At 40.2% G+C, this 12,953-nt stretch overlaps 1 protein-coding gene across 4 annotated transcripts in view; it reads right to left on the bottom strand.

Moving 5' to 3' along the window:
- The window catches only part of TLK2 (tousled like kinase 2), a 101,755-nt gene that overhangs the window by 12,897 nt on the left and 75,905 nt on the right, over window positions 1–12,953 (bottom strand). For all 4 annotated transcript variants that reach the window (XM_082861754.1, XM_082861756.1, XM_082861753.1 and 1 more), the window contains 3 exons: window positions 12,260–12,341; window positions 8,435–8,526; window positions 2,777–2,866 (listed from right to left, as the gene is read on the bottom strand). In XM_082861754.1, coding sequence (XP_082717880.1) covers window positions 2,777–2,866; window positions 8,435–8,526; window positions 12,260–12,341 — 264 coding nt within the window. The remainder of the gene's footprint in view (window positions 1–2,776; window positions 2,867–8,434; window positions 8,527–12,259; window positions 12,342–12,953) is intronic.

Below are 12,953 nucleotides of genomic sequence, written 5' to 3' on the forward strand. Positions count from 1 at the left end.
TTACCCTTCCCCCTCCCTGTGTCCTCAAGTCCATTCTCTACGTCTGCGTCTTTATTCCTGTCCTGCCCCTAGGTTCTTCGGAACCATATATATATTTTTTAGATTCCATATATATATGTTAGCATACGGCATTTATTTTTCTCTTTCTGACTTACTTCACTCTGTATGACAGTCTCTAGGTCCATCCACCTCACTACAAATAACTCACTTTTGTTTCTCTTTATGGCTGAGTAATATTCCATTGTATATATATCATACAGACCCAAATTTAAAACTACATACCATTCGTGCCACTAAGGGTCATGTGTCTATCTTCCAAGGCAGTTATAAGCTAAAGGAAGGCTTCCTGAGAGATGAATACCTTTTAAACTATTCTAAGCTGTGACAATATGGGTAAATCACTCAGGGTCTAGCTGGGAAATAAAAACCAGTATTTATAACAGAGGGGCTTTAATTCAGGGAACTAATCCCAGAAATGACGGAAGAGCTGAGAAGACAAAGTGGCCAGTGAGCACCCCAGAAATCATCTAGAGCAGGAAGGCATTAGCACCCTAAGGCCAGAGGGCCAAAGGGAGGAGGGTGGTGCAACCAGAACCAGACTCACCAAGGGAAACTGCAACCACAGCTGGGCGGAGGGGTCTCCAACCACCACCACCTATCTCCCCATTGGCTGAACCCCACTGAATAACAACTGACAAAGGAGCCTGGTAAAGACACCCTGCAAGGGCCAACTCAGCTAAGATTAAAGAGGCGCAGGACTAGCACTATGGGGCTCTGGGCAGTTTGAGGCCTTCACAAAGCACAGCAACAAAATGCGGACACACACAGTCCTGTGGGATCCCCAAACTGAACAACAGCTCATGCTTCTTATGAAACATAGCATGTCCTAGCATGCTAGCACCCTATCTGAGAAAATATGCCTAAAATTTATAGATTCTCTGATCTGATATGCTGAAATCTGAGGCAAAGACTCTCATGCTTAGTGAATTTATTCTGGACCCAATGCAAGCTGAAAATAAAATCTCACTTTTAATACCCAAACAACTCTCAGAAGACTTTCTAAAACAATGGTCTGACTTACTTTTGATAAAAATTCACCATACACACAACAGGAAGAACAAAGTAAACAACTTAACAATAGCATAGAATCAACTCAATTTCTCAGATTAGTTAAAAGTGTGTATACAATTCAAAACAGCAGATAATCCGAGTCATTATATTTATTTTTGAAACGGTTTTTGTACTTACATTTGGGGGTGCGTGTGTGTGTGTGTGTGTGTGTGTGTGTCCTTCCTAGTATTCAAGGAACTTACTGAAAGCAAAACAGTAAGCCACCCTGTGGAAACCTGCTCTCTAACTACAGTGGGGTTTTCTGAACCCCACTCCATGCTACACACATGGCTGTGCTGGGTGCACCCGACTGGAAAGGGGAAATCCCTGAGTGGATGTTTCCAAAGGGAATTATGGTCTCCCTTTGGGGCCACTTCTAAATGTCGGCCGGCTCTCTGTGCAGCAACCTCTGAGACAGTTGCTATCTGGAACAGGCTGAACAGCCTGAGAGGTGGAGGGAAACACTTGTGGGCCAGACCTAGGTATGTTCTCCTGATTCATTTCAGACTCCAACAGAGAAAATGTCTCCAAATGCTGAAATATTTCTAAACTCCTGGATAAACCGAGAGGTCTAGAGCTTACCTATACCAAGTAATGAAATACAACAATGCCTACGGTTATTAAAGATCTCAGACAAGTCACTTAACTTCCCTGGTCCTCAAATCTCCACCTACAAAGTGAGAGGGCTGGACCGAAATCCCTATAAGCCTCTGAACCAACTTATATTTCAGGATGCAGCACTGGGCTACGCCACATTCATTCTCATTGTGCAATAAAGGCACACCGCTGGCACTCCTTTAAGAGGCCCATCAGTGCTCATCAGGATGGGGCAGAGACTCTCCTGACTGCTGCTTCTCGGTGGTATGCTGGCACCAATTTGTGCCAGTTTCTGAGAGCTGATAAATTTTCAGGACTTTCGTGAGCTGGCTTTTAAGCCACTGGTAGGATGAATGGATAAACAAAAGGTAGTGTATCCATACAATGGAATATATCCAGTCATAAAAAGGAAGTACTGATACATGACACAAGAAGAACCTTGAAAAAACACCATGCTAAGTGAAAGAAGCCAGTCACAGAAGTTCACATACTATATGATCCATTCATATGAAAGTCCAGAATAGCAAATCTAAAGGTACAAAAAGTAGATTAGCGGCTGCTTACGGCAGGGAGTGGGGCTGGAAGAATAGGGGGACGATAGCATAAGGTTCAGGGTTTCTTTCTGAGGTGGTGAAAATGTTCTAAAATTGACTACGGTGATGGCTGCAACGTACATATCTGTGAATACACTAAAAACCACTGAACTGTATACTTTTAAATGGGTGAACTGTATGTATGTAAACATGTATCAATAAAGCTGCTTTTTTTTTTTAATTGGACATGTTCAGAATATTTATACCACAGAAATTGGCAAACAGTACAAATCAGCCCTATGCCTCTCCCCACCAAGCTGGTTGTTAAACATTTACCAGCACACAACAGCACACACCCTGTGGCCAAGAGACGTCTTGCTGGCCCAAATCTGAATTCAAATATGACCATTTGCCCATAAGTATATTTGGTCCCCTCAGAGAGCATTTCCTGGACCCAGATTTAAACTCTATTCCATGAGTAGTCAACACACTGCAAGAAAATATTATCTGCTAAGCTAAAATGGCATAGCACTTACGAGTCAGTGTCCAGTGAAAAGTAATCATACAGTTTAACTATTCTGGGATGATCCAGTTCTTTGTGAATCCGGTACTCCCTACATGCATGCCTGTAAACAAAATGGAAAATTAACATTTTGCATTTTGGCCTGTCTCTTAGAACTCTTCCAGGATACTCCTAATTTATTCTCTCACTTCTCCATTGTTCCCGAACATTCATTCCATTCAGGTCCATCTAGTCCCCTGATCTTTCTTCATCTTATTTTCTCTACCAGTATCTACCAAGCTGTTGAGAAAATAGTAGGTGCTAACCTTTTATCCCTTTCGAGTTCATTCTATGGTAATCTCTTTTATATTTATACCCAAATATCAGAACTTTAAAAATTATAAAGACAGCATTCTTTTCTTTCCTCTAAAGCTGATATTTTCTATCTATAAATGTTACATATCCTGGGGTTACATCAAGGGGATCAATGTTAGCATGTAAATTCACTGGGTAAAAGGATTACCTGTTAGAAAAGGCAATTAGCAGTGCTTTGTATTTGTTTGTTTTTAAATCCTACTCCTTACAAAAAGAAATTTAAAAGACTATCAGCTTTACTTTCTTTTAAGAAAATGTTAATTTGATCAAAAGTTTGAAATTATGGAAACCCTAGTTTTCTTATAACAAGAATATATATATATATGTATGTATGTATGTATTAACATCTTTCTTCTTTAGTACTTTTCCAATTTAAAATTATTTAGTAAGATTAGGAACAAAAATGTACGCTATAATCTGGCAAATTCATATACTGAATTTTAAAAGAGTAACATTTAGTTCTCACTTACAAAGAGAGTAATAGGATATTATTATATTTTAAGTAATCTAGCACCATTTAGTTTGGGGCATTTTGTTGTAAGACAAGAGTCAGAAAAGGGAAACTTTCCATAGTATGATTAAAAAAAAAGTGTGTTATTTTCTGAAATGTACTCTAGCATATCAAAAATACACAGAAAGTACTCAACCAAAGAAAAGCTGAGGAACGACTAGGGGAAGAGGGAGGGGAAGGATAGGAATCTAAAAGTAATTAAATATTCTTCCCCAATGGAAATTTGTCTGACTAGGCTTATTTTTCAAGTGGCCATTTTTGGCAGTTTTTGCTTCTTCTGATGCTTAATTTCATCAGCATCTTTATGTCTTTCTGAAAAGAAAAAACTTTCCAGCACTGAGGCAGAGCAGCGTTAGAACACAGGAGGCACTGGGATCAAGAAACCAGGCTTTGAGTCTGAGCTCCATGATGCCCCCCCTCCGGCCTTGTGGGCCTGCACCATCATGGCAGTGGACTGGAAGTTTTAAAGGGAGCTCCCTAGATTTGGATGCCTCCAAAGAGAAGCTAAGCAAACGTAGCTTTGACCCAACCCCCCATCCCACCAAAGCAGCTCCACACTGTCCTTTTTCACATATCAAGATTCCACGGGTAGTGCAGTGATTAAGAATCCGCCTGCCAATGCAGGGGACACAGGTTCAAGCCCTGGTCCAGGAGGATCCCACATGCCGTGGAGCAACTAAACCCATGCGCCCACAACTACTGAGTCTGCGCTCTAGAGCCCACGTGCTGCAACTACCGAAGCCTGGGTGCCTAGTGCCCATGCTCCCCAACAAGAGAAGCCACCACAATGAGAAGCCCACACACCACAACGAAGAGCAGCCCCTGCTCGCTGCAACTAGAGAAAGCCCGTGCACAGCAACGAAGACCCAACGCAGCCTAAATAAATAAATAGACAAACTATATATATATATATTTATATATATATTCCACAGGACAGTCCAGTGCATAAGACTCCATGCTTCCAATGCAGGGGGCACAGGTGTGATCCCTGGTTGGGGAATTAAGATCTCACATGCCACACAGTGCAGCCAAAAAAAAAGATTCCATGTAATATTTCATTTGGTAAAATAAAGGTGATGCTGTTTCTAAAAAAAGAAAACAAATTTAGAAACCTATGGTCTAAACAGATTACCGTTAAGTCATTTCTTACTCTCACACACTATAAATCTATAGTCCTCTGCCCTTTTAACTTTTTGATTTTTGTGCTTTTCAAAGTAGAGACCAATTTCTCCATCGTGGTATAAAAAATAGAGGAAAATAAAGGAGGCAAAAATTATGAATCAAAGAATGTGGCAAAGTCCTCGCCAACTAAGAAAACTTTCTGTGTGTCACTGAAAGCACTCCCTCAACGTCACGTCAGGCTCTAAGGCCATTCCTTATGGTTCAGCAGGCAAGGCAGAGGCTCTGCCATGTCCTTTATATGTTCAACTTTCAACTAAGCATCCAAGGGATTAATGTACTATAAATACAGAAACTTAAATAGAAGGCTGGAAAAAACTTATCCACTAAAGTGTTAGTCTTTTTTCTTTTTTTAAGTGTTAGTCTTTTACTCTAAGTGGATCTATATTTAGACTTTCAATAATTTTATCCTAGAAAATTAGAAAAGAGTATCATACAAGAGTATACTAACTACTTTGGACTTCCCTGGTGGTGCAGTGGTTGAGAATCCGCCTGCCAATGCAGGGGACACGGGTTCGAGCCCCGGTCCAGGAAGATCCCACATGCTGCGGAGCGGCTAAGCCCCTGAGCCACAACTACTAAGCCTGCGCTCTAGAGGCCGCAAGCCACAACTACTGAAGCCCGCGCGCCTAGACCCCACACTCCCCCACAAGAGAAGCCACTGCAATGAGAAGCCTGCACACTGCAACAGAGTAGCCCCTGCTCGCCGCAACTAGAGAAAGCCTGCGCGCAGCAACACAGACCCCCCCCCCAAAAAAAGAGTATACTAACTACTTCAGATACAATTATTTCTGTGGATAGCTTTATATGAAGTTTTTCCTACCATAAAGTTCTTAATATGCTATTTTGGGGAGTTAAAGAAATCGAGTAATACCTATTAATGCTTTAATAATGCAAAAGTAAAACAATCAGTTTACTTTGTGTTTGTGGGGAGAGGAGAGGAAAGGGGGTATAGAACAGAACTCAAAAATAAACAATAGAACAACCTTCTATTTTCTTTGAATTTTTCCTTCTTTTTTACCCAAATAAATGTTCTGATTCCAGATGGGGCTTGGAAGTCATCCCCACAAAGCGAAAAGCAATCAAAAGACCTTACTATGGAGGGTAACAGTAGCATTTTCGTATTTCATAATGTTACCACAACACTGAAGTGTACTACTTTTCAGTTTAACACTGAAGTTTTGAAGCACTCTCTAAAATCTGTTTGGTGCCTGATATAAGCCTCCTTAATTTAAGTTCAAGGGAGTTAATAACATTTTGCTAATTCACTATTATTTGTAGCCTGAAATTCATCAGTATGATTTCATATCAGTTAGCAAGCAAAATCTTTCAAAGAAAGGTGGAAGTGCTTTAAGAATTTCCCCTCGAGGATGAAGAGGTCACAACAACTTTGCACACCCCCTCCCCAGTGTGTCTGTCAACTGGGAAACAGCTCCTGCCCAGATGGCTCCACAGAAGGTGCTCAGGAGTCAGGACTCCCGCCTTGGTGAGGAAACAAAGACTCGGAGGCACCACTGCGAGCCACAGCTGAACCGGCGCAGAACTCAGGAAAACGAGACTGGCCCTTCACTTGCTCTGTGACTCCATCTGGTAGGCAAATGTGAAAAGAGAACCAACCTACACCCGTCAGGACTCAAAACAGCTTGCCAAATGTGTCAAGGAGGTGCGTGGTCCTGACTTCAACCCCTCACTGCTTCAAAAGGCTACAGTGGGGGCTTCCCTGGTGGCGCAGTGGTTGAGGGTCTGCCTGCCGATGCAGGCGATGCGGGTTCGTGCCCTGGTCCAGGAAGATCCCACATGCCGCGGAGCGGCTGGGCCCGTGAGCCATGGCCGCTGAGCCTGCGCATTCGGAGCCTGTGCTCCCCAACGGGAGAGGCCACAACAGTGAGAAGCCCGCATACCGCAAAAAAAAAAAAAAAAAAAAAAGGCTACAGTGAGCACAACCCCACCTGCAGTCACTACAGTATTCGACACCAGCGTTCTCTTTAAGATCAGCCTGAACGCTGGATACTGAGACTAGGTAAAATCTGTATAAGTCTCTGCACAGGAACTACTTCCTCAAGGTTGACCAAGGTTGTCCCCTTGTAGAGTCAGCTGGTTTGGAGTGGGCAGTGCACACAAGCTGCGGCACAGGCTCCGAGGATAGCTGAAGGGTATTTTGAAAGAGATGCAGGAACTGTTCCTATACCCTTAGGTACTCTGAGTCTCAATATAATAAGGACATTTCTCACCGTTTTTCTAACTGGTCAGAATAACATGTGGTTTCCTTCTCTCAAGTGCTCCCTGGCATTCGCTGCCGCGTGCTATTCGTCCCTGCATGTCAAATGCCTGGAATGTACTTATAATAATGTAACTGCTCCTCAGAAGCATCTGGACTGCAGCTGCCTCTCACATAAGGGACGCATGAGGGGTGCCATGCACAGAGCACACATCATCCACTTTCCGACCTCTGCTAAGCCCCACTTCTCTTAATGCCACAGGAACCTTCTCTCCCCGAGTGCTGAGCACCACTGCCAATCTGCATGGAACAGCAAGAGTTCCCAGGTCCCGGATGAACAGTAGGTATAGAGCAGGAGTTGCCTTGCTCCATGCCTGAAGAATGGGTTGATGATGTAGAAATGTTTTATGTTTCCACTAAGACTTAGAAGCTAACTAAAAGTTGGCTAAAGTCCACTGCCTTTTTCCCTCCAAAGTACTATTTATAGGAAAAAAAAAACAAAACTGCTTTTATAGAAAGGAGGTAGACTGCTTTACATCAAAAGGGGCTGTTTCCTCCTTTCAGGGGTAGGACATGTCTAATGTAGTATTTGTACCTACAACAAGGAAACAATATTAAACTCAGTGGGGATCCTAACAGCAAATTAAGTCTGCATGGCCTCCAAAGCAAGTGAACCATGAACTCCAATGTTCTGAAGCTCAGAGGAGAGACAGGCAAGGCCTGACATCAGTGGAACAAAGACATTCACACCCGCTCATGTGATAACTATTCATTCTAGAGAGCCACCCTCTCACCCCGTACCCCAGGCACAGATGGGGGCCACCGTGAGTGGCATTCTGAAGAGGGGAAAGCACAGCGAGCTGGACGCTGAAGACCAAGAACTCTGAGATGGGCAAACTATGATGGGGAAGGTGAGCTCAGCACTGAGGGCCTGAACAAGTCAAACAAGTACCACCGAGGCACACCAGGCGCCCCACATTGTCTCCTTTACGACGAGGTGACTGAAGCAGCAGACAAAGCCCCACCCGGAGCTCCCCAGGGTCCCTAGACCACTGAAGAACACTCTCACATCTGGTTTCTACAGACAAGCAACAATAATTTCTGAGGCTTTACTTGTTTATTATAGCTAATTTTAGATGCTCAATGGAAGGGGATGGTTAAACCCACTGGCTTTGGATTAAGGGAAGTCTAGATTTAAATACCAGCTCAGCCATTTCATAACTGTTACTCAAATTCTTTAAGTATCAGTTTCCTTAGCAGTAAGATGGAAAATTTATTCATTCTCCTAGGACAGTTATGAGGATTAAATGAAACAACAACAACAATGCATGTAAAGCTCTTAACACAATGCTCAAACTACAGCTATTATTACTAAATTTTGAAAAATCAGACACTCTAATATCACTTACTTGTGGTAATTCTCCTTTTTCTCATCTCTCCAGTTTTTATTTAACTGGTGAATTTTCACAGCTACATATCTTTGTTCTGTTAGATCAAATGCCTATAAAGAAAAGGAATAAATTATATTCTGGATAATGCTAACGAGAATTACAGGCAACTGACTTGAAGCTTCTGTTTAACAGACCAACATACTCAAAGTCCAAAATGCATTATTAAACAACAACAACAGCGGACAACACAACATACACTTGTTTCAGAGTTGCAATCATCTTTCTTGAAACTTGTAATCAGATAATTTAGAAGTCTCCAGACGCACTGGCACCAAAGGGTTTAGAAAATAAAACCAAGCATACACCACAAACAGAAAGACAGCCCATGCCTTAACAGTCACTTCTAAACAATTCTCTTTCTGGACATCACCTACCTTATTTGGGACCTTTCTTCCCTAAGCTGGCTCTCATCCCTCAGCTGACACTGGGACCTGACATTCTTCAACAGTAAGTCCTGCCACTTTTTTTTTTTTTTTTAAGATTTTTTTAATAGGCTTTATTTTTAGAGCAGTTTTAGGTTCAGAGGTCCTGCCACTTTTGAAATGCTAGGGACATAGACTATCTGCCTCCTTGAGAAAGAAACCCCCAGGATACACCTCTTTGCTAAATTTACTTAATCCCACCCCTATATACTGGATAAATAAAAAGCAATTTTGGATCGCAACAATGTCTGAAGTTAGTCACACCAAATCGCTTCTCCAGCACTGTCCAAAGAAAGGGACATACTTTCCCCAAAGACCACCACTGCTGGCAAGTTCCACATCAGCTAGGTAGTGCTATATTATGGGGTGAAAAAAGGTAACGGATAGATTTTCGAAGATGCCTGGTGTAAATCACAATTTGAAAAAAAGTAAGTAGCATTTTACAATAGATTTCCCCAATACAAAAGAATTTACTGAGGAACTCTTTTAGAATGAATAGTTCTTCCTAGGTTTTAAAGTTCAGATTAAAAACTTACTACTCCAGTTTCAACACTATTACCACCTATCTGTCAGTTTCCACAAATGTTTGAACAGATGAAGGCAACAGGCACAGGATATACAGTCCATGAATAGTGGTGATTACCGTTCTACAGACCTTTTAAAGATGTAAGCTACCTCTAAGAAAGCACAGGATACAAGAGAGGCCTGATTATAAAAGAAACTTCTAATTTATACCAAATTTAAACCAGTATTTTTTAAATATAAAAACCATTCAATTCAAACAGAATATCTTATTTCACAGAAATGGAAACTTTTGAACTCTATTTTTCTTACAGAGTCTGAATGAAGTCCACCTGTATGCATGTATCCATCATGGCCATAAGAGAATCATTTCAAGCTATTAAAAGCCAGATTAAATACCACCTAATTTGTAAGAGCACTAATGAACTACAAGTGTCATTTTCTCCAATTACCAAACCTTATTTCTGAATCCAAGGCACTGTGATCCACCACTAATCTAAGAAGGGCTTCTGGAGAGCGGAGAACAGCAAAAGAATAACTACATTAATGAACACATCATTGTCAGAGGCATTTAGATTTCAGAAGTGTTAAAATGTTTGAAGGATACATTAGGAAAAAATATGAAGAAATCACTAACAAGTAACTGGGAAGCCCCAAGAACCAATTTTGATGATTTTAAAAACGGAATAGTCCCACTTCTGGGAATATAGCCAAAAGAACTGAAAGCAGGGTCTCAAAGAGATATTTGCATATGCATGTTCAAAGCAGCACTATTCACAACAGACCAGAGGAGGAAGCAACCCAAATGTCCACTGACAGATGAATGGATAAAGAAAATGAAGTATATACATACAACTGAGGGTTATTCAGCCTTAAAAAGAAGAAAATCTTGTCACATGCTTCAACATGGATGAACTTTGAGAACATTATGCTAAGTGAAATAAACCAGTCACAAAAAGACAGACACTGTGTGAGTCCACTCGTATGAGTTAAGTAAAAGTAATCAAATTAATAAAAACAGAAAGCAGAATTGTGGCTACCAGCGGCTGGGGAGAGAAGGAAAAGGAGAGCTGTTGATTAGTGGGTAGAACTTCAGTTCTGCAAGATGAAAAAGTTCTGGAGATCTGTTTCACAACAACATGAATATACCTACTACTACTGAACTATACACTTAAAAAATGTTAAATTGGTAAATTTTATGCTATGTGTTCTTTATCACAATCAAAAAAGTTACCAAAAATAAAAAATAAACTAAGTATATGACTCAAGAATGAACACAAAGAAAGCAGAAAGAAAGAAGGAAGGTTTGAAAGCAGAAGTTAATGAAATAGACAACAAATCAAATAGTAGATCCGATCAACAAAAATAAAAAGTTAATCTCCAGAGGAAAAAAGAAACATTGACTAATCTCTGGCCTATCAGTCAAGAGATACAAAAATAAACATTTCATAAGAGAAGAGAAATAACTAAGGTATGCACGATATTTTTAAATCAAGATGAAATAGGATGATTTTTCAGAAAAAATGAATTACCAAAACTGACTTAAGGAGGGGGAAAAAATCTGAATAGCTCGATATTTGTAGAAGGAATTGAAAAGGTTGTCAAATAGTTTTCCTCTAAAATGACACCTACCCAGGTGATTTTATGATTTAGCTCTAACAAACTTTCAAGTAGCCAACATGTAATGCAAAGCATTCCAGAACATGGGAAAAGGGTAATTTCACAACTCATTCTAGGATAACTATGACATCAAAGCTAGACAATGCTGCTTGCACATAGAAGACAACTATAAGCCAGTCCCACTTGCGATCACAGATTAAAAATACGAGCAGAATATTAGAAAATCAAACCCAGCAGTACACTAGAAATATGCTTATGGTTCTGGAAATGGAAAGTGGTGATGTTGCACAACATTGTGACTGTACCTAATGCCACTGAATTGTACACTTAAAAATGGTTAAAATGGCAAATTTTGTGTATACATCATCACAAGAAAAAATTAACATTAAAAAAAGGGAAAACAGTAGAACTAGTTTTTATCTGAAATAAAAACTAATTATTTTACTCAAAAGATTTCCTATATAAAAACTCATATGGGCATAATATAAATCATTAACAGTGAAGGTTACACCTTAGAAAAGAGAGAATTACCAGGGTCATGCAGTAAAGACCACTTAATAAACCAATTCAGCATTTAAAAGCCAGGTGCCAGAAACATCTAGAGAAATTCAAGGAGGCTGTGACTGGTGAACATGTTATGTATCTACAAGTATATTTAAAACAGGCCGAATTCCTCATCTAGGGAAAATCAACTGGAGGCTTCGTATTAGTAGCCTGTTCTTTGCTGGCCCGACTGAAGTACTGGAAGCCAGGACAATCCTTCAGAACACCAGTGCTACTAAACACTCTGACTTAGAAGATGGGAACATTTTAAAAGCAAAAAACAGGTTTTCAAAGAATTAACTTTTTAACACATCCATTTTGTAAAAACAAAACAAAAACTTATGAGAATAAAAGTAACACTCATCTCTAACAAATACAGATGAGGCAGAAAGATTCCATTATCCAGAAATGAGTGTTGTTTTCCCTTCCTGTTTTTTCTTTTAAAATCTGTAATTATTTACTTTTCAAACTTGAAAACAGGGTAAAATATTGAATCCTGCTTTAGTCAACAAGTTTACTGGAAGTAGTTCTCCCAAAGATACACGTTCTTAAAAGTTTTTGGAATTTCAACCAATAGATATCAACCCAGAGTTATATCACTATTCTAAATGATCTCCAAGTTTGTAATAACCAATAATTTAACCCTCAGTCCCTGTACGAAGTTCCTCATACTTACCTTGTAAACTTCACTGAAACCTCCTCTACCCAAAAGATGTAACAACAAATATCTGTCATTTAGCGTTGGATGATCTTTAAATCTGTGGAAACAGCAGATAGATAACAACATCCTGAGGTCAAGGACTACACAATTTTCCATGTTTGCAAAATTTCCAGAATATCTAACATGTTATACACATGATTACAGATGCTGCCAACAGTTTGGCAATCATCACAATATAGCTAATTCTGAGCCTAAAATAAGTTCTATAGTTCAAAGAGACAGCATAATTACAATGAACAGCATTAGCTGTGGAGTCATGAGACACAGGTGCCAGTCTCAGCACAGCCACAATTAGACTAGTGACCTTTGTTGACTTCCCTCCCTTTCTGCCCTGCTGTAAAGGTGGAGGGCGGGAGCGGGGAGGAGATAACACTAGATCAGGGATTTTCAAACTGTGCTACTCGGGTCCTCCAAACCATTCAAGAACCACTCGTTCCCACCATTCCACAACTACATACAATAAAATTCCAAGATAGTTTACACGGCCTTTAAGACAGATTTCATTATAAAGTGAGTCACATGTTCTACGTGCATTCATTTTCTCTCTTTAAGTCTTCATGATATAACTGTTTTCCCCATATAGGATTCCACTTCTAACAATGAGACAAAGAAATGAGAGACTCTGGCAAAAATAACTTTTCGATTATTT

The sequence above is a fragment of the Leucopleurus acutus genome (genome assembly GCF_964270905.1).
Source record: "Leucopleurus acutus genome assembly, chromosome: 19".
Classification (NCBI taxonomy): Eukaryota; Metazoa; Chordata; class Mammalia; order Artiodactyla; family Delphinidae; genus Leucopleurus; species Leucopleurus acutus.